This window comes from Amblyraja radiata, chromosome 4 (genome assembly GCF_010909765.2).
Source record: "Amblyraja radiata isolate CabotCenter1 chromosome 4, sAmbRad1.1.pri, whole genome shotgun sequence".
Lineage (NCBI taxonomy): Eukaryota > Metazoa > Chordata > Chondrichthyes > Rajiformes > Rajidae > Amblyraja > Amblyraja radiata.
In genome coordinates, this window is record NC_045959.1 from 67156587 (window position 1) to 67178485 (window position 21899).

Consider the following 21899-nt stretch of genomic DNA (forward strand, 5'->3'; position numbering starts at 1 on the left):
TTTTGTGAAACCATCTCGGATAGTCTTTCGAGTGGGAGGAATATTGCAACCCTGAACCCGGAGTTGCTACAGGCATATGATTTGAACTGCCTGTGCATGCCTCCGTAACACGGAGCATATTTATTTGGCACCATCTCCAACACTCCTTTCATCCGAGTGGGAGGAATATATTGCAACCCTGAACCAGGAGCTGCCTCAGGCGTATGATTCGAACTGCCTGTACATGCCTCCGTAACACGGAGCATTTCTCGTGCAACCATCTGATTCATCAGATGTTCCAATTGAGACAAACGGCCAATCACATAGAAACATAGAAAATAAGTGCAGGAGTAGGCCTTTCGGCCCTTCGAGCCTGCACCGCCATTCAATGTGATCATGGCTGATCATCCAACTCAGTATCCTGTACCTGCCTTCTCTCCATATCCCCTGATCACTTTAGCCACAAGGGCCACATCAAACTGCCTCTTAAATATAGCCAATGAACTGGCCTCAACTACCTTCTGTGGCAGAGAGTTCCAGAGATTCACCACACTCTTTGTGAAAAATGTTTTCCTCATCTCGGTCCTAAAAGATTTCCCCCTTATCCTTAAACTGTGACCCCTTGTTCTGGACTTCCGCAACATCGGTAACAATCTTCCTGCATCTAGCCTGTCCAACCCCTTAAGAATTTTGTAAGTTTCTATAAGATTCCCCCTCAATCTTTTAAATTCTAGCGAGTACAAGCCGAGTCTATCCAGTCTTTCTTCATATGAAAGTCCTGACATCCCAGAAATCAGTCTGGTGAACCTTCTCTGTACTCCTCTATGGCAAGAATGTCTTTCCTCAGATTTGGAGACCAAAACTGTACGCAATACTCCAGGTGTGGTCTCACCAAGACCCTGTACAACTGCAGTAGAACCTCCCTGCTCCTATACTCAAATCCTTTTGCTATGAATGCTAACATACCATTCGCTTTCTTCACTGCCTGCTGCACCTGCATGCCTACTTTCAATGAATGGTGTACCATGACACCCAGGTCTCGTTGCATCTCCCCTTTTCCTAATCGGCCACCATTTAGATAATAGTCTACTTTCCTGTGTTTGCCACCAAAGTGGATAACCTCACATTTATCCACATTATACTGCATCTGCCATGCATTTACCCACTCACCCAGCCTATCCAAATCACCTTGCAGCCTCCTAGCATCCTCCTCACAGCTAACACTGCCCCCCAGCTTCGTGTCATCCGCAAACTTGGAGATGTTGCATTCAATTCCCTCGTCCAAATCATTAATATATATTGTAAATAGCTGGGGTCCCAGCACTGAGCCTTGCGGTACCCCACTAGTCACTGCCTGCCATTCTGAAAAGGACCCGTTTACTCCTACTCTTTGCTTCCTGTTTGCCAGCCAGTTCTCTATCCACATCAATACTGAACCCCCAATACCGTGTGTTTTAGGTTTGTATACTAATCTCTTATGTGGGACCTTGTTGAAAGCCTTCTGAAAGTCCAGATATAACACATCCACTGGTTCTCCCTTATCCACTCTACTAGTTACATCCTTGAAAAATTCTATAAGATTCGTCAGACATGATTTACCTTTCGTAAATCCATGCTGACTTTGTCCAATGATTTCACCACTTTCCAAATGTGCTGCTATCCCATCTTTAATAACTGACTCTAGCAGTTTCCCCATTACCGATGTTAGACTAACTGGTCTGTAATTCCCCGTTTTCTCTCTCCTCCCTTTTTAAAAAGTGGGGTTACATTAGCTACCCTCCAAGCTTCAGGAACTACTCCAGAATCTAAAGAGTTTTGAAAAATTATCACTAATGCATCCACTATTTCTGGGGCTACTTCCTTAAGTACTCTGGGATGCAGCCTATCTGGCCCTGGGAATTTATCGGCCTTTAATCCATTCAATTTACCTAACACCACTTCCCGGCTAACCTGGATTTCACTCAGTTCCTCCATCTCATTTGACCCGCGGTCCCCTGCTATTTCCGGCACATTATTTATGTCTTCCTTAGTGAAGACGGAACCAAAGTAGTTATTCAATTGGTCTGCCATGTCCTTGTTCCCCTTGATCAATTCACCTGTTTCTGACTGCAAGGGACCTACATTTGTTTTAACTAATCTCTTTCTCTTCACATATCTATAAAAACATTTGCAGTCAGTTTTTATGTTCCCTGCCAGTTTTCATTCATAATCTATTTTCCCTTTCCTAATTAAGCCCTTTGCCCTCCTCTGCTGGACTCCGGATTTCTCCCAGTCCTCTGGTAGGCTGCTTTTTCTGGCTAATTTGTACGCTTCATCTTTTGTTTTGATACTATCCCTGATTTCCCTTGTTATCCACGGATGCACTACCTTCCCTGATTTATTCTTTTGACAAACTGGGATGAACAATTGTTGTAGTTCATCCATGCAGTCTTTAAATGCCTTCCATTGCATATCCACCGTCAACCCTTTAAGAATCAATTGCCAGTCAATCTTGGCCAATCCACGTCTCATACCCTCAAAGTTACCTTTCTTTAAGTTCAGAACCCTTGTTTCTGAATTAACAATGTCACTCTCCATCCTAATGAAGAACTCAACCATATTATGGTCACTCTTGCCCAAGGGGCCACGCACAACAAGACTGCTAACTAACCCATCCTCATTGCTCAATACCCAGTCTAGAATAGCCTGCTCTTTCGTTGGTTCCTCTACATGTTGGTTTAGAAAACTATCCCGAATACATTCCAAGAAATCCTCTTCCTCAGCACCCCTGCCAATTTGATTCACCCAATCTATATGTAGATTGAAGTCACCCATTATAACTGTTTTACCTTTGTTGCACGCATTTCTAATTTCCTGTTTGAACTCCACTACTACTGTTAGGTGGCCTGAACACAACACCCACTAGCGTGTTCTGCCCCTTAGTGTTTCGCAGCTCTACCCATATCGATTCCACATCCTCCAAGCTAATGCCCTTCCTTTCCATTGCGTTAATAGCTAATGTCCTTCCTTTCCATTGCGTTAATAGTTAATGTCCTTCCTTTCCATTGCACATCTGCCATAGATGTGGGGACAGAATCCCCTTGACCCAAATCGTCCGACAGGACTTGTCCCACAGACTTGGCTTTGACTTTGCCCCGACTCGGGGTTGTCAAGCAGCTCCCTCTAGGAGCCGAATCGGGACTAGCTGTGCAGATCGGTGCTCTGTCGGTAACATCATTGTTTATTATACTTACCAGACAGGTTGCACCTGCTAGTGACTCCGAGTCCTTGCTCCCTTCTGGAGCCTCAACGGAGTATTTCAGGGAGGAAATAGAGCGCAACCCTGTACCAGGTGTTGTTTCCTTAGACCTCTGGCCCCCATATGACTCGGATGAGCCGGCATTATAATCGGTCACCTCTTCCTGATAGTCCGCTAGACAGTGGGAGAAATGCTGCAACCCTGCCAGGTGTTGTCACAGGCAAATTACTGGAGCCGTCTGTAAAGCCTCCGGTATGCGAAACAGAGTTAGTTCATATGATTTAAACAGAAGCATAGCCCCATTGGATCAAAGATTTGACTGCTTTGTCGATATCCACATGGTTGGGGTCTCTTATGAAAGATCTCCAACAGTCCCCTCTACTGAGCGGAAATTATCATGACGCAACCCTGCGCTAGGTATTGCTCCACAGGTGACTAATAGACACAGCTGAAAAAAGGCTTCCCAAGCCAGGAGCTCTTTTCTGGAGCCTCAATGGAGTTCCTCCGAACAGCCGCCCGCTCCAGTGGAGCCCCATTCTGTGCCGTAATGGCAAGTCAAATTTTACTACACCATATGGTGTATGATAATAAATGTCCTATCTGCTGCGATAGTCACAAACGTGACCGAACAGCAACCGCTATTAAAATTGCCAACTCTATTTATAACTACCTCAATCAGTTCTTCAGATTTTGAATTTAATTAAAGAACGATGTGTAGTATATTGAAATGCCCCTTCAAATAGAGCACACACTATATGCTGGTCTCCAGCGTATGCTGCTGAGGCAGCATCTATGTTTAAAAATTTATGGGCGCTATGGCAGCTGAGCTACCTAGCGTTCGCTGCCCTGGCCGCGGCTAACACCGGCTGCTGTTATCTTTGGAAGCGATCTCCCTAGCCGCGCCGGCAGCCCCAACTCCTAATGGAGTTTCCACGGTGGCCTAAAATCCGGTCGCCTGCTCCCGTATGGAGCTCCAATGGCGGCAGCCGCAAATCGAATCTAGCTCCTAATGGAGCCTCCACGGCGGACCAAGACCGGCCGCCTCCATCAGCTATTCCGGGCCCGCTGTTGCAGCGGCACGCTGAAAGTAAAATTACTTACCTGCCAGAGCAGTTGCGAACTGCTCCGACTCGCCCCATGCGTCTCGCGTATTGACACGCCTGCGGACTGGCGGGCTCTTCACGTAGTCACTCACGTGACTTCGATATAAAATATGATCATGGCTGATCATCCCCAATCAGTACCCCGTTCCTGCCTTCTCCCCATATCCCCTAATTCCGCTATTTCTTAATCTTGTCGTAATCATAATCTTGTCCTCAGTAAAAATGGATAAGACATATTAATTTAATATCTCCCCACCTCTTGTGGCACTGAACAAAGACAAGCAGACTGGTCTTTAAGGGGTGTAGAATGGAAATGCAGATGCTGATATATATTGAAGATAAATACAAAGTGCTGGAGTAACTCAGCGGGTCAGGTAGCATCTTTGGAGAAAAAGGATGGGTAACGTTTCGAGTCGAGACCCTCCTTCAGATCCGACCCGAAACCTCTTCAGACTCAAAGACCCAATGAGTTACTCCACCACTTTGTTGGGTCTGACAATAGACAATAGACAATAGGTGCAGGAGTAGGCCATTTGACCCTTCGAGCCAGCACCGCCATTTAATGTGATCATGGCTGATCATCCCAAATCAGTACCCTGTTCCTGCCTTCTCCCCATATCCCCTGACTCCGCTATTTTTAAGAGAGCTATCTAGTTCTCTCTTGAAAGCATCCAGAGAACCTGCCTCCAGCTTTCCTGCCTCTAGCGTGTCCAAGCCCTTACAATCTTATATGTTTCAATGAGATACCCTGTCATCCTTCTAAACTCCAGAGAATACAAGCCCAGCTGCTCCATTCTCTAAACATATGACAGTCCCGCCATCCCGGGAATTAACCTTGTAAACCTATGCTACACTCCCTCAATAGCAAGAATGTCCTTCCTCAAATTAGGGGACCAAAACTGTACACAATACTCCAGGTGTGGTCTCACTAGGGCTCTGTACAACTGCAGAAGGACCTCTTTGCTCCTATGTTCGATCCCTCTTGTTATAAAGGCCAACATGCCATTCGCTTTCTTCACTGCCTGCTGTACCTGCATGCTTACTTTCATAGACTGATGTACAAGGACCACCAGATCCCATTGTACTTCCCCTTTTCCCAACTTGACGCCATTTAGATAGTAATCTGCCTTCCTGTTTTTGCTACCAAAGTGGATAACCTCACATTTATCCGCTTTAAACCTCATCTGCCATGCATCTGCCCACTCCCCCAACCTGTCCAAGTCACCCTGCATTCTCATAGCAGCCTCCTCATAGTTCACACTGCCACCCAGCTTTGTGTCATCTGCAAATTTGCTAATGTTACTTTGAATCCCTTCATCCAAATCATTGATATATATTGTAAATAGCTGCGTTCCCAGCATCGAACCTTGCGGTACCCCACTAGTCACAGCCTGCCATTCTGAAAGGGACCCGTTAATCCCTACTCTTTGTTTCCTGTCTGCCAACCTCTTCTCTATCCATGTCAGCACTCTACCCCCAATACCATGTGCCCTAATTTTGCCCACTAATCTCCTATGTGGGACCTTATCAAATGCTTTCTGAAATTCCAGGTACACTACATCCACAGGCTCTCCCTTGTCCATTTTCCTAGTTACATCTTCAAAAATTCCAAAAGATTAGTCAAGCATGATTTCCCCTTCGTAAATCCATGCTGACTCGGACCGATCCTGTTACTTCTATCCAAATGTGCGGCTATCTCATCTTTTATAATTGACTCCAGCACCTTCCCCACCACCGATGTCAGGCCAACTGGTCTATAATTCCCTGTTTTCTCTCTCCCGCCTTTCTTAAAAAGTGGGATAACATTAGCTACCCTCCAATCCACAGAAACTGATCCTGAGTCTTTAGAACATTGGAAAATTATCACCAATGCATCCACGATTTCTAGAGCCACTTCCTTAAGTACCCTGGGATGCAGACCATCTGGCCCTGGGGATTTATCAGCCTTCAGTCCCATCAGTCTATCCAACACCATTTCCTGCCTAATTTCCTTCAGTTCCTCTGTCACCCCAGATCCTCTGGCCACTACTGTATCAGGAAGATTGTTTGTATCCTCCTTAGTGAAGACAGATCCAAAGTAACTGTTCAACTCATCTGCCATTTCTTGGTCCCCATAATAAATTCACCTTTTTCAGTCTTCAAGGGTCCAATTTTGGTCTTAACTAATTTTTTCCTCTTCACATACCTAAAGAAGCTTTTACTATCCTGCTTTATATTCTTGGCTAGCTTACCTTCGTAACTCATCTTTTCTCCCCGTATTGTCTTTTTGGTTATCTTCTGTTGTTCTTTAAACATTACCCAATCCTCTTGCTTCCCGCTCATCTTTGCTACGTTGTACTTCTTCACTTTAAATTTTATACTGTCCCTGACGTCCCTTGTCAGCCATGGTCCCTTTCACCCCTTGGAATCTTTCTTCCTCCTAGGAATGAACTGATTCTGCACCTTCTGTATTATTTCCAGAAACTCCTGCATTTTTGTTCCACTGTCATCCCTGCTAGTGTATCTTTCCAGTCAACTATGGCCAGCTCCTCCCTCATGGCCCCATTGTCCCCTTTATTCAACTGCAACACTGACACGTCCGATCTACTCTTCTCCCTTTCCAATTGTAGATTAAACCTGACCATGTTATGGTCACTGCCTCCTAATGGCTCATTAACCTCGAGGTCCTTTATCAAATCCGGTTCATTACATAACATTAAATCCAGAATTGCCTTCTCCCTGGTAGGCTCCAATACAAGCTGCACTAAGAATCCATCACAAAGACACACTACAAAGTCCCTTTCGTGGGGTCCAGTACCAACCTGATTTTCCCAGTCTGTCTGCATGTTGAAATCTCCCATAACAACCACAGCATTACTTTTACTACATGCCAATTTTAACTCCCGATTCAACTTGCACCCTTTGTCCAGGCTACTGTTTGGGGGCCTGTAGATTAGTCCCATTAGGGTCTTTTTACCCTTGCAATTCCTTAGTTCTATCCATACTGACTCCACATCTCCTGTTTCAATGTCACCCCTTGCAAGGGACTGAATTTCATTCCTCACCAACAGGGCAACCCCACCCCCTCTGCCCACCTGTCTGTCTTTTCGATAGGAGGTATACCTTTGAATATTCAGTTCCCAGCCCTGGCCCTCTTGCAGCCATGTCTCAGTTAATTCCCACAACATCATACTTGCCAGTTTCTAACTGAGCCTCAAGCTCGTCCACTTTATTCCTTATACTTCGCGCATACATACACAGTACTTTGACCTCCGTATTCACTTCCCCCCTCGCAATTGGCCCTGACCTTAATCTGGTGTCCATTCTCAAGCTTTCCTTCCCATTAATTCGAGAGTCTTTTGTAATTTTTCCTGTAGCCACTTCCCCTTCAACTCCATTATACTCCCACTTTGTCAATCCCTCCCCCCCCACTATTTAGTTTAAACCCACAAATGCAGCCCTAGCAAACCTGCCTGCCAGAATGTCGGTCCCCCTCCAGGTAAGGTGTAACCCGTTCCTTTTGTACAGGTCGCCCCTACCCCAGAAGAGATCCCAGTGGTCTATAAATCTAAATCCTTGCTCCCTGCACCAGCCCCTCAGCCACACATTCAGATCCCCTATCTCCCTGTTCCTGTCCTCACTAGCACGTGGTACTGGAAGCAATCCAGAGATAACCACCCTAGAAGTCCGGCATTTCAGTCTACTTCCCAACTCTCTGAAGTCATGTTGGAGAACCTCCTTCCTCTTCTTCCCGATGTCGTTTGTGCCTACGTGCACAACTACTGCCTGCTGTTCACCTTCTCTCTCTCTCGAGAATGTTCAGAATTCGGCTCGTGACATCCTGAACCCTGGCACCAGGGAGGCAACAGACCATCCTTGCATCTCGTCTGCCGCCACAGAATCGCCTGTCCACTCCTCGGTCAATGGAGTCAACCACCACTAGGGCTCTGCCCGACGTCGGTCTCGCCGGTCGAGTCCCATCTCCAGGATTGGAGCCACCGACGTGTCCGCCGCTCAGACTGGAAACCTTGCCTCCCCGGACAGTTCCCAAGAGGGCGTACCTGTTTTCATTAGGCACCTCCACCTGAATCTTCTGCACTCCACGATTTCCACCCTATCTCTCCGTCACACACCTTGGTTCTTCAAGTAACCTCAGCGTGACTACCTCACTGTAGGTCCTGTCCAGGAAACTCTTGTTTTCCCGGATGACCCTTAGGTCATCCAGCTGCTTCTCCAGTGCCCCAACACGGTCCTTCAGGAGCTGAAGCTGGACGCACTTGCCACAGTTGTAGCAGCCAGAGGCTCCATCTGTGTCCCTGGGCTCCCACATTCTGCAAGCCTCACACTGTCTCATCTGCCCCGACATATGTTCACCACGCTCCTTCCTCTCGAGCTTTATGCGTAGTCTCCTCTCCTCTCCTCAGCCTCCTCGCCGAAGACTCTTGAGCCAAAGACTCACACTTTACTCACAAGACTCTTGAGCCAAAGACTCACACTTTACTCACAAGGCACTTCCCTCACAAGGCTGCTCCCTCAGAGCCGTTTTGCTTATATTGCCTGATAAATTGCCTAATTTACCATTTTACAAACCAAATTCCTCAGTTTAAACTGTTTCCCCCCTCTGACTCACTTCGAACTCTCCTCCCACTCGGGCTAGAGCCAATCAGTGCTTTTTCCTGCTTCTCTTTGTTGCTGTTTCTTCAAAATCCACGGGAGCTCTGAGTTAAGTCTGCCTGTACTTTGCCTCTCCTTTTCAACTGGTTTCCCCCTCTGACACTTCTAACTCTCCTCCCACTCGGGCTAAAGCTAATCAGTGCTTTTTCCTGCTTCTCTTTGTTACTGTTTCTTCAAAATCCACAGGAGCTCTGAACTAAGTCTGCCTGTGCTTAGCTACTCCTTTTCAACTGTTTTCCCCCTCTGACTCACTTCTAACTCTCCTCCCACTCGGGTCAGAGTGATTTCCGTAAAATTATCTCTTAAGATTTCTTTCTCTATTTCGGAACTTGGCTGCACAACTTGACAGAACATGCAAGTTTTAAAGGCTGAGTCTGTCGTTTATAAATGGTGTGTAGATTAAGGTACTGATTACAAGTTTGCACATCTGTGCAAATATCATTCGTAACTTCCTGATTCACCCATCATTCCTGCACATGCTGGTTCCCAGTACAGAAAATCTTTGATTTTGATAGTTCAGTGAAACCTTCCACTAATTTCTGTCTGTAATCTCCCCCATTTCTGCCCCTTTATATATCCCTAATTTTTCCACATTTCCTTCATATCGCAACTTAACTCCCTAAAACCTACCTAACCTACCTGTATAATTTAAACAGACAATATCTTCCTGTATGTTGAGCATCAATATAGCTAATTTTACTGGAATCTACTCTTGGACTTCCAATGTAGCCAAAAATGCTGGAGAAACTCAGCAGGTGTGGCAGCATCTATGGAGCGAAGGAAATAGGCAACGTTTCGGGCCGAAACCCTTCTTCAGACTGAAATTGAACTTCCAATTTCCCTTACAATTATAGAGTTGCCTTATCTCATTTGAGTTCTCCTGAATGTTATCCTTCCTTCAATCACATTGATGTTATTTGTAAATGATAATATTCTAACTGATGCTATCTGGGTGCTTCATACTATAAATAATACAAGTAGGTACAATGTTAATCAGATCTGTCTGATTACAGGTATTACTACTATACTAGTAGCTAATCTTCACTTTCCTACAATTGGCTTGATTTTTTATCCAAATCACTGTTTCCTGCTTTGTCTCAATAACGTTTGTTTATGTACATCCTGTCTGAGACCCATTGCCTTTGGGTGCACAAGATCACCCACATCACCATCTTTCACCATCTTTCACCCCTTTTTCTTCACAAATATCCAGTGTTGTTTAGGCACTTCTACCTTTGTAAGGGCACAATATTGTCATGATATGGTAATATACATCTTATAATTTGTATGAAAATGTCAGATGGTGCAAAAACATGCTCACTCTAGACATGGAATGGTAAGCAGGCTGGTATTCAACATTACCCTATCTGCAGCAGGCACCAACAAATACCACCAACAGTGTTGTCGCAAAATCCTACAAATTCTCTGGAGGGACAGTAAACCAATATCATTGTCCTCTCCAGACTAATATTCCCAGTATTGAAGCCCAAGTTACCACTCAGTTGGCCACACTCTGCAGGGCACATCTTTTACCAGATTCTAGAAATAGACTCTCTATTCTGAGCTGTCATGGGAAGAGATTTCCAGGTAGAGAGAGAAAAAGATGCACGAATGTGCTAAGAAACAGCTAACGAAATGTAACTTCATCATTGTTTCTTGAGAATCTTTGACCCATGATCACTCAAAGTGGACAGGAATATTTGGGATGTTATTAAGAACCATAAAAGCCATACATCTTTAAGATAATAAGGCTCTGCATAAGTGGTGGAAGGAGTGGACCATCTCAGAAACTACCCACCAACCTGCTCCATTGGCTACCTATTACCCAATCTGTGGAAGTATCTGTGCTTCCCACATTAGCTACTGAAGAATCAACAAAATCAAAATAGAAGTAAATAACCCCAATCCCATAGGATTGTCTAAGAAATCAGTTTTACTTATTTCATTGCTCTTTATTTTCTTTCAGCAATATAAAAACATAAATGTTCCTCTGTTGCTGGTCGTACACATTAACAATTTGGATGAGAATGTAGGGTGCATGATTAATAAGTTTGTCTAGATGACAACAGAATTGGTGCCAAACTGAACAATGGAAACGTTTGTCTAAGATTATGACCAGATCTAGAACAATGCAGAAAATAGTTTTTTTTCAGTGGGAACCAGATTGGGCATTCTATGCAATCACATTTTAGCACACCAAAAATAGGTGCACAGCAAATCAAGAAAGCAAACATTTAATCAGATGACTGATCTGAATGGTTGATGGAATTTAATTCAGACAAGTACAAAATGATGCATTTTTGGAAGAAGCAGGGAGTGTTCCAGGAGAGTGTTGTAGAACAGAGAGCCACCTGAAGGTACAAGTACAACGTTGCCTGAAAGTGGCGACAGTTAGACAGGATCATGAAGAAGGTCCATGACATGCTTTCCTTCTCTTCTGGGGCACTGAGTACACAAATTGGCATGACATGCTACAGCTGTACAAGACATTGGTGACACCATAATGGAATACTGTGCGCAGTTCTGATCACCATGCTATAAGCAGGATGTGATAAAGTTAGCGAAGGTGCAGAAAAGATTCACACGGATGTCCTGGGTATGGAGGGCTTGATGGAGAGACTGAATAGGCTGGGACTATTTTCAAGAGAGCAAAGGAGACTAAAGGGAGACCATGTGGGGGTTTATAAAATCATGTGGGACATCGATAGGATAGATACTCACAGTCTCATGGGTCTGTCCCACTTAGGCGGTTTTTCAGCGGACTGCCGGCGACTGCGGCAGTCGCCTGGAAAACCAGGGACTAGAACTGCGACTGTCAGAGTGGAACACACACACACACACGCACGCACGCACGCACGCGCGCGCGCACGCACACGCACACGCACACGCACGCACACACGCACGCACACACACGCACACACACGGGCCTGGACAAGCGGGGGAGGAGCGCTGTCTGAAATTCACATGGTGCAAAGGCAAGGTGATACAGGCGCACCCTGCGATGAACAGGAAGATTGGCGCTGTAATTTAGATTGCTAGCACAATCTACGGTAAGTCCTTTAAAAGAGGGGAGGAGAGGGGGGGACGGAAGAAGGGGGTGGAGAAGGAGTGGAGACAACTTTTAAGTAGCCAGACAACTTTTAATAAGGCTGAGATACACAGCTGTGAAGTTTGGCGGATATTTAACATTACCGGTCGGTTATCCTTGGTTCTGAAAACTCCTGCTTACGTTTTTTGTTCCCCAATGAGCCAATGAAAATGACCGGTCAGCAAAGGCGATTAACTAAAACTACCTACGACTACCTCGACTATCTACAACTACATGGCAACCCCACTACAACTGCGCCTACGACTACAGGATTATTGATTATTTCCATGGCGACCAATTTTCAACATGGTGAAAATTTTGCGTCGACCATACTGAGGCTGCGACTATTTCCCAGAATACGGGAACCCCTCGTGACCATGAAGGTGACGCACCAGAGACCACCAGCGAACATGTGGCAAGTGCAGAGTCTCCTGCACTCACCTAAAAAGTCGCTTAAGTGGGACAGGCCCTTCAGGGAATCTAATTCTAGAGAGCATAGGTTTATGGTGAGAGGGAAAAGACTTCAAGGGGACCTAAGTTTTCATATAAAGAGTGATGGGTATATGGAACAAGCTACCAGAAGAAGTGGTAAAGAAAGGCCGAATTACAATATCTAAAACACATTTGATAGGTATATGATTAGGAAAGGTTTAGAAGAACATGGGCCAAACGCAGGAAAAATGGGTATAGCTCAGAAAGCCACCTAGGTCAGCATTGACGTTGGATTAAAGTGGCTGTTTCCATGCTGTATAACTCCATGAATACCATATGTGGAAATAAGTAGGTGTAAATTGTTTATCGAATCCCAGCATTTTCTATGAAGCAAACAAAGGAAACCTAATATTTTCCTAAAACAGCAGATAGACTCTTCAATCTCATCCTACAAGATGGGCAATTAAAACAGCAATGTATTATGTTTTACAGTATTTGCTGCCAAACCTTTGACTGAGTATTTGAGTTTATAAATATGGGTTCACTCCTTAGAATAGAAGTGCACAAAATATGGATTTAGTTTTTCTTTCTGTTACTTTGTCTCTCAAAATCATGTGTTAGGTTGAACTAATTATTTTAATTTGGGGATTCAGACTCCGGATCCTTGAAGTTGCATTGTGTGGTGCAGTCTCTTAGGTGCTACATAATCTAATTTCTATTTTAGCCAGAGTAGATTGTCCTGGAGATCATTTCCCAATGAAACTGCAGAAAATGCATAATTGGACTGGGCATCTCCAAGCACTATTCACATTGGCACATCTGATATTCTCTAGGCACACCAAATTATATCAGTATTTCCACAATATATGGTTCCATCCATACCAATGTAAATTAGAGCAATCAATAATCAGCCAAGAAACCCCAGATGACTCATAAAGACCTTTCACAGCCCACTGCACAGGAATGAGCACATGAATGAATGAATGAATCTCTGTTCTGATTACTTTATTACCTTTCTGCAACATCTCTATGTTTCCTATTGAGTTGGCGGCGCGACTCACCCGTTGCAGCGGCCCCTACAGCCTGTCTGTCTTTTTTTTTTTTTTTGTCTAATTAAATGTAGTGTTGGTGTTTTTTAATACTGGTTTTATATGTGTATATGTGGGGGGCGGGGGGGGGGGGGGGAAGGGGGAAACTGTTTAAAATCTCTTCCCTGTCCGGGAGACCCGACCTTTTCCCTGTTGGGTCTCTGTTGTCGTTGGGGCCTAGCACAGTGGAGCGGCCTCCAGCCTGAACGACCCGGGAGCTCGGGAGACTGCGGAGCTGCGGACTTACCATCTGGTTGGCCGGCCTCGGAGCGTGGGGAGCTGTGGTGACTCGCTCCTGCGACTCGACTCCTGGGGCTCGGAGGCTCCAGCAACGCAGCCGCAGGTCCGGTGGACTGAGACATCGAGAGCTCGCGGGTCCGGGTGGCGAGACCGCTTCCCGGAGCTCCCGCAACGCGACTTCTCCAGCCCGTGTCGCGGGGTTAGAACGACCCGGAGCGGGGCCATACATCGCCCGGCGCGGCTTCATGGCCGTGGGACATTACAGTGCCCGCCGGGGGCTCCAACATTGTGACTTTTAGACCGGGAGTGGGGCCGTAAATCGCCCGGCACGACCTAAAATGGCCGTGGGACTTATTACCGCCCGCCTGGGGCTTGGACATCGGGAGAGAAATGGAGAACAGGGGAGAGAAAAGACTTTGCCTTCCATCACAGTGGGTTCACTGTGATGGATGTTTGTGTGAATTAAATTGTGTGTATATCTGTAGGAAATTGTCTTTGTTTGTATGGCTGTGGAAACGGAATTTCGTTTGAGCCTCACTGAGGCTCAAATGACAATAAATATTGTATTGTTGTATTGTATTGTTGTTGTATTGTTGAATAATATTTTGCTTAAGCAACTCAGACTTCTGCATTAAATACATTTTCTGTAATGTTTTCCATTCTGCATCCTTAAACTGTGGTGCACAGGCCATCTTGATTTTACTGACAGGAACACAACATATATTTCAAGCAATCCTGGAGAAAGTAACTGTAACCTGCTCTTGCCAGCAGGTCCATTCATGATAGACCTGGAGGGTTTCCTGAATGGTATGCAGAACATTCCTCCTGGCATGTACCTCATTAACCAGGACACATGTGTCCTTTTGAGTGAATATGGGACCTATCTCCCTCTCACCTGTACTCGCTGTTACCTCCACAGCATCCAAAGCATGTGCTGCTGCTATGTGGTTGCCCTACATCTCTGAATGCTACGTAGTAGAGAGTATCGGTAAGTGCTCAATATACGATGAGCTCCAATGAGGAGTTCCACACTTCACAATTTTTCCGTGGGAACCAGATTGGACACACCAAAGCACACCAAAAATGGGTGCACAGCAAATGTAGATGGGAAACACTTAATCAGATGACTGATAATGAAACACAAATTCCAATTACATTAATGCAAATATGCAGCTCATTTCCCTTCATCAGACTCATTTTTGTATTACATATTTTATATCAAAACCCAAAGCTTTAAAATTTGTTTAAAATCAAATCAAAATATTTGTTTAAATCGACCATTCCTTGTCCCATGTCCAGATCCTTTTGCAACCTTAGGCAACCTTTCTCATTGTCCACGTTTCCACCAATTTTGATGGTATCTGCACCAACAACTTGAAACTATACTTACTTCCATCACAGACACTGCACTTATGTAACCTACCCCAGTTATAGTTTTTTTTTATCCATGGCACTTCCTCATGCTAGTACAGGAAATGACACACCTGCCCTTAATTTTTTTTAAATCATGATTCAGGGCCCTAAGCACAGTTGATATCAGATACAGCTATATATCATTCAATTCTACAGACTACATTTACTGCCTACATTTTTATTCTCTTCATTCTCTCTTCCATGTCCCCTAGTACCCAAAGTTACAATGAAGCCCAAGGAACAATAATTCCTTTACAGTTAGGCTCTTAACAGACCATTTCAACTGTGATTTTAACAAGTTTAAATTGTGATCAATGCTTTCATTTCTTTTCAGGTTGCTTGCATCCTTTTTTCAGACAGAGAACATTAGCAAGGATTTTGCAATTATCATTTACAGCACCCGTGTCACATCTTTAGTTTCTCATATTTTCAGCCACATTTTGCTTTTAACTAAAACTGTCTTTTACTTTATTAAATACCAATTTTTCTTCTCTTCCTTTCTTACCCTGGCATTCTTTCTTACCCTTTCTTCTCCTCTTTTTCTTACTCTGGCACTGAATGTTCTACTTTCAATTCTCTAATTTCCTGAGCTCTAAACTAAAACGATTACTCTGTTTCTCACAAACAAATGCTGCCTTGCCTGTTCAATACTTTCAGCATTTTCTGATCTTTTATTTAAAAAGATTCACAGAGTTCAATTTAAGTACAAAACAAAAATACCTGCTAAATCCGCTGTAGCAAAACATAAATATTAACTGAAATTCATTTAGTATAGTGAAGACGTTGCAGGCAACTAAATTTCCTGACCCATTATTTGCCAAATCATTAACCCAAATGAATTATTTGTGATAGACATAAAATGCTGGAGTAACTCAGCGGGTCAGACAGCATTTCTGGAAAAAAGGAATAGGTGACATTTCGGGTCGAGACCCTTCTTCAGTATAAGGTAAATATGAGATGTCATCATAAACAATTTTATCTCCTTTGATCTGACATTTTTTGAATCCAAACAGATTCCTGCTTAGTTTTTAAGCTATGATGTTAGCCTTTAGATTCTGCCCCAATTAAAAGGTTTTTCAAGCTACATCAAGTATAAAGTTACAGCAGCCACAAACAGTTTGAGATCCCCATCCATTAATTAATCCAATAAGAAATTTATTTTTAAATACTCTTGGTAAGATTGCACATACTTTTCAAAAAGTCTTATTGCTTTCAAGATTAATGCAGTATTGTCACTCAGTTTCAACTGTTATATATGCAATGAACTGTAAACAGAAACAAAACATATATTCCTATCATCGCATTTCCTATCATCACATTTGGCATTTTGAGTACTAGAGCGGGAATGTCAGCTGATCGGTTGATATCACATCTCTTAAAATGCTGAGAAAATATTCAATCGATGTTTCAACTAGGTGATGGAATGTTTAATACGTGCTACGTTATAAGAGGAATTATTGTTATTGTTGAATATCAGCATGTGTCGATCTTTTATATGGTTATGCTAAAGTTAGAGATGAGAAACAGATTAACTTTAAATGTATGTTTACCAGATGCACAGAGGAATGCTCCTGACAATTCCCCTTTTTATCTGTAATTTTCTGCAGCATTTTATAAAATTTTAAATATGTTCTTTCACAGGATTGCTTAAGTTAAGAAATTAGTTACTGTTCAAGTAATCAAATCCCAAATCAGCAGACATTTTCAATTGCCATGATTAAACATCAAATATAATCATTACATTATAGATATCAATAGTGACAATATATGACTGCATTTAATCTTATATTTATCCATTAATGAAATTCGTACCCCTGAAATGGTCCTTCTCCAACATTCATCTAACTGAACCCAAGGATGTTAATAGCACAATTCCTAATATACAATAGCACCAACCATCCTGATGGCTGTCTAGGTTCTGTGGACTATGCATTCTCTCTTCCAGGGTAGAGCTTTGGTCAGAGTTCATGCGATCGACTGACATCCATGTGGAGTCACTGAGTTCAAATTCTTCACTGCTCAACGACTGCTCATCCTGCTGAAATAAAAATAAATGATTTACACCACCAAAATTAAAACATACTTCAAGAGTGTCTCCTTCAGCTTAAAACCAATTAAAAGCTACAATTACTATCCTTATAGAATATAACATTTATTCTTATCTTAACTCAATATTTTCATCTCTAATTAGTTGGTTGACATCAAAATAGTTTCCTTTATCTCGAAGCGTGAGACTGGGTAAGGAATCAATACTTCACCAACTCATCAATAATGTATTTTCAATCAAAGTCTCAACAGATAGATTGGTAAGGAATAAAGCTGACACTGTCTTAAAATCTGTTCAGGATAATTGGGCCCCTGCAATTCCTGTCCCAATCAGCAGGAAACTAATTATTGCTCTTTGTGTTGTAAGATTGTATTGCTTCTATTAAAATCTTACATGCTGATATGTACTGAGAAGACATAAAATACATTTTGCATCACATTCCTAATAGTGCTGTCAAAAAGGTCATGTGCCAGTATTGCTTAAGGGCTTGAGAGCTTAAATTGGAAATGGCCAAACTACCATTGATTGCATTAGCAAGCTATTTCATAATGAAAAATGCTGTCCAAGATCTATGGTTCATTAGATAGTAGCTACAGACAGGCCCAAATGTTCTAATCCTCAGGAAATAACCCAGGCTACAACTACTCACAGGTTTTATAAATTCCAATGTCATTCTAAGATAGAGTCATAGTCATACAGCACGGAAACTCGTCCATGCTGACCTATATGATCATTCTTATGGGCCTGTCCCACTTACGCGACTTTTTCAGCGACTGCCGGCACCCGTCATAGGTCGTTGCAGGTCGCCGAAAGTTTTCAACATGTTGAATATCCAGCGGTGACCAGAAAGACGGTATGATTTTTTTGGCGACTGAGGAGACTACTCACGACCATACAGGCGGCACCCTGGCGACATGTCGCGGGGTGAAGCCTGCATGGTCATGAGTAGTCGCCCAAAGAGTTGTACCTTGTTCTGGTCGTCGCTGGATTTTCAACATGTTGAACATTTTCGGCAACCTGCAACGACCTATGACAAGTGCCGGCAGTCGCCGAAAAAGTCGCGTAAGTGGGACAGGCCCATAAGGTAGATCCATTTACCAGTGTTTTGCCCATATCCTTCTAAACCTTTCCTATCTATGTACCTGTCAAAATGTCTTCGACATGCAGATGGTATCTGCCTTAACTACCTTATTTGCCAGCTTGTTCCATATACCCACCACAGAGGGTGAAAACGTTGCCAATCAGGTTCATCTTAAATCTTGCCCCTCTCAATTAAGCAAATGTCCTCTGTTTTTGATTTGCCTACCCTGGGCAAATGACTATTCACCATATCTATTCCCCTCCCTTCCAGTCATTAATTCATTCTAATCAACTCCTTGCAGAACAGGTATACACCTTATCAAAAGATTTAGTACCAAATGGTGGTGGCAACGTAACTTAAATTAGGAGTTAAGTAAAGTTAAATGGAAAATCTGTAAACCCGAAATGCCAGGGAATTACTGAGATTATTAATAAACTTCAGGGTCTTTCACCAGACAGTTGCAGAAACTGCTTTTCCCAACACTTGTCAAATCAGTTGGATTTTAGTTCCTGCAGAGAATAACCAAGGTCGCTTTCTACTATTTTCCTGCATTGTAAGAAGTGTTTTTGGTACATTTACAAACCCGTCATCCTCCCTGATGGTGCATAATGTCACTGAATTCACGATCAATGCAGAAGAGATCCTGTTGCAGTGACTCAATTTTCTAGCATTAATTGCTAATATGTATCTGCTGCTGCTGCTACAATGAATGACACTGGCGGCCAGGATCCACACATTTTATCTCTCTAAAACCAACATAAAAATGTAGATGGTATTTATCTGAACTCATGCCATTAAATTTTCACAAGAGTCAAGTTCTGACTTTCACACAAGCATCATATTAAAAAAAACATTTGTCGAAGAGGACTGAGGCCCCTATCATTCTTGCTGAGACAAAACGAAACACACTTTTGAGCTCTCAAATCACCTCCGATGACTCATCCATTCTCTCTTGACCATTGCGTTTTTACTCAACCCATATGTCCACTTCCCATTTGCTCTCAAACATTTGCCTCATAAAAGTGCTAATCAACAAATATCAATGACACTCAACCCCCCTCCATCTCGTATCTCAACATATCATGTTTGCAACATAACGGAATGCAAGTCATAATCTCAACCAATGAGTCCACGACACAATCAATCCCAGTGCAGCCTGATGTCACATCATTGCTCCAACAGTGTTCATAGTGCACAGTGGCGCATCAGTTGAGTAGCGGCCTTACAGTGCTGGAGACCCGGGTTCAATCCTGACTACGGGTGCTGTCTAACCGGAGTTTGTACATTCTCCCAGCGACCACGTGGGTTTCCACCGGGTGCTCCGGTTTCCTCCCACACTCCATAGACATGCAGGTTTGTAGGTTAACTGACCTCAGTAAAAATTGTAAATTGTCCTTAGTGTGTGGGATAATGCTACTGTACGGGGTGATCGCTGGTCGGTATGGACTCGGTGGGCATAAGTGCCTGTTTCCCCGCTGTATCTCTAAAGTCTAATATTTTTCACCAGGTGAGTAGCAACCTCATTTACTGAACACACACTTAGCCCAAACCTGTAGACATCAAAGGTCCTGTACCGACCTACTCTTGGTGCAAAAAGACTACCCATGTTTGCCAGGAACCAACTCTGACCAGGAACCACAAATCGGACCCTGGCCTAATCTTTTCAACTATATGATTCCTCCTGACACTGACTCAACTATTTTAAGAATATTTTAGAAACCACCAATTATTAAAAGTTTAATGTTTCCTTTGCCTCCTTTTTATGGCTTTATACATTGTTTCAAACATATATCTATGCAGCTTGCTGTTTATGTAGAGAATGTTTTCAGCAGTTCTATACTGGATGACAGTAAAATCCAAACATATTTTGTTAACAGTAAAATCCTGCCTCTACAGCAATCCTGGAAATATATTATTAGGTGAAAACATGCACAAAACAGTTAGCCACAAAACCTGAGCAGCAGTAGTGCATCAGGAGTTCTGTTCCCAATTGTACCTTTCATGCACTTGGCTTTGGTTCCTGAACAACTACAATTATATCCTCCAAAAGGGACTAGAGAGATCACCAGATGGCTTTAGCGAATGGATTCTATTTATCATTCCATGAAACAGTACTTGGATATTCTTTATGGGCCTGTCCCACTTAGACGATTTTTCAGCAGACTGCCGGCAATTGTCAAGTTGCCGGCAGTCGCCTGAGAAACCGGCAACTGGAATGGCGACTGTCAGAGTGGAACACACACACAAACACATCGCTTCCTTCACCAGCCCGTTATGCAGGCGGGGGACAGGGCAAGCGGAGGGAGAGCTGTCTAAAAAATTCACACAGTGCAAAGCCAAGGTGATACAGACACACACCGCGATGAACAGGAAGGTTGGCGCTGTAATTAAGATGGCTAGCACAGTGTACGGTAAGTCCTTTAAAAGGGGGGGGTGAAGGGGGAGAAGGAGTAGAGACAACTTTTAATAAGCTAGATACATGGCTGTGAAGTTCGGCGGACATTTAATATTACCGGTCGGTTATCTTTGGTTCTGAAAACTATTGCTTACCTTTTATTTCCCAATGAGCCAATGAAATTCACCGGTCAGCACCAGCTACAACCTACGAGAACCTCAGAAACTTCGACAGCCTGGCAACCCACTAGGACCTCCTGGCGACCCACCTACTGCATGAGTATTCTCGCTACTCTCCATGGCGGCTACATTCTAGTCACCGCTAATTTTTTAACATGTTGAAAAATTTGCGGTGACCATAATGAGGCCGCGATTAGTTCCCAGAATGCGGGAACTCCTCGCGACCATGAAGCTGTCTCCCCGACAACCACCCGCGAACATGTGGCGACTGCATAGTCTCCTGCAGTCGCCTAAAAAGCCGCCTAAGTGGGTCAGGCCCATATGAGATAGAATCCACTGAAAGATATTATTCAAAAGATTGGATTTCAGCCCTTCACCAGTACTGGACAATGCTGAAATTTTAAGTACTGATGATCCTCCTAAGATCTCTTGGGAGATTTATGAAAATGGGTTCTGTAGTGTGGAATCTTTCTGCAAAAGCTACTAATATTTGTTACCATGCAGTAAACATCTTTAACTCTGGCATCAGTACAGAGAGGAATCATGAGGGTTAGCAGATCTGTTTGGGGGAGGGATGGGGCAGCATAAAGATATAATTTTGAAATGGCTCACCAATGAATGCCTTCCATCTGTTGGCAGTGACAAGAGACAGAAGGCCGGGTGCACTTCATTCCCAACTTTTAAGATATCTGGAAACATTCTAGTTTATTTTTAATGGTTAAGGTTTGGATACAAATGTACGCTTGCTTACCTGTCATGAAGGTACAAGGTTATATAATTAGAATATTTCTAATTTTAAGTATCAACAAAATTACAGAAATAATTATATGATGATTCAATATTCTTTCAAAACAAAACATTATTTTTTATTAAAATAACTCCTTAGAACAAAGAAAGACACTGGCAGTGTGCAATATGGTGTAAAATTCACAATAGCAAGCTAGCAGCTGATTTTACATCTCC

General features: G+C 43.3%; 1 protein-coding gene across 6 annotated transcripts in view; it reads right to left on the reverse strand.

The window, feature by feature from the left end:
- The window catches only part of nol4 (nucleolar protein 4), a 186869-nt gene that overhangs the window by 97005 nt on the left and 67965 nt on the right, over positions 1-21899 (reverse strand). For 4 of the 6 annotated variants that reach the window (XM_033019683.1, XM_033019684.1, XM_033019679.1 and 1 more), the window contains one exon: positions 17131-17272. In XM_033019683.1, the coding sequence (XP_032875574.1) occupies positions 17131-17272 (142 nt within the window). The remainder of the gene's footprint in view (positions 1-17130; positions 17273-21899) is intronic. The other 2 variants (XM_033019685.1, XM_033019682.1) reach the window with 1 other exon arrangement.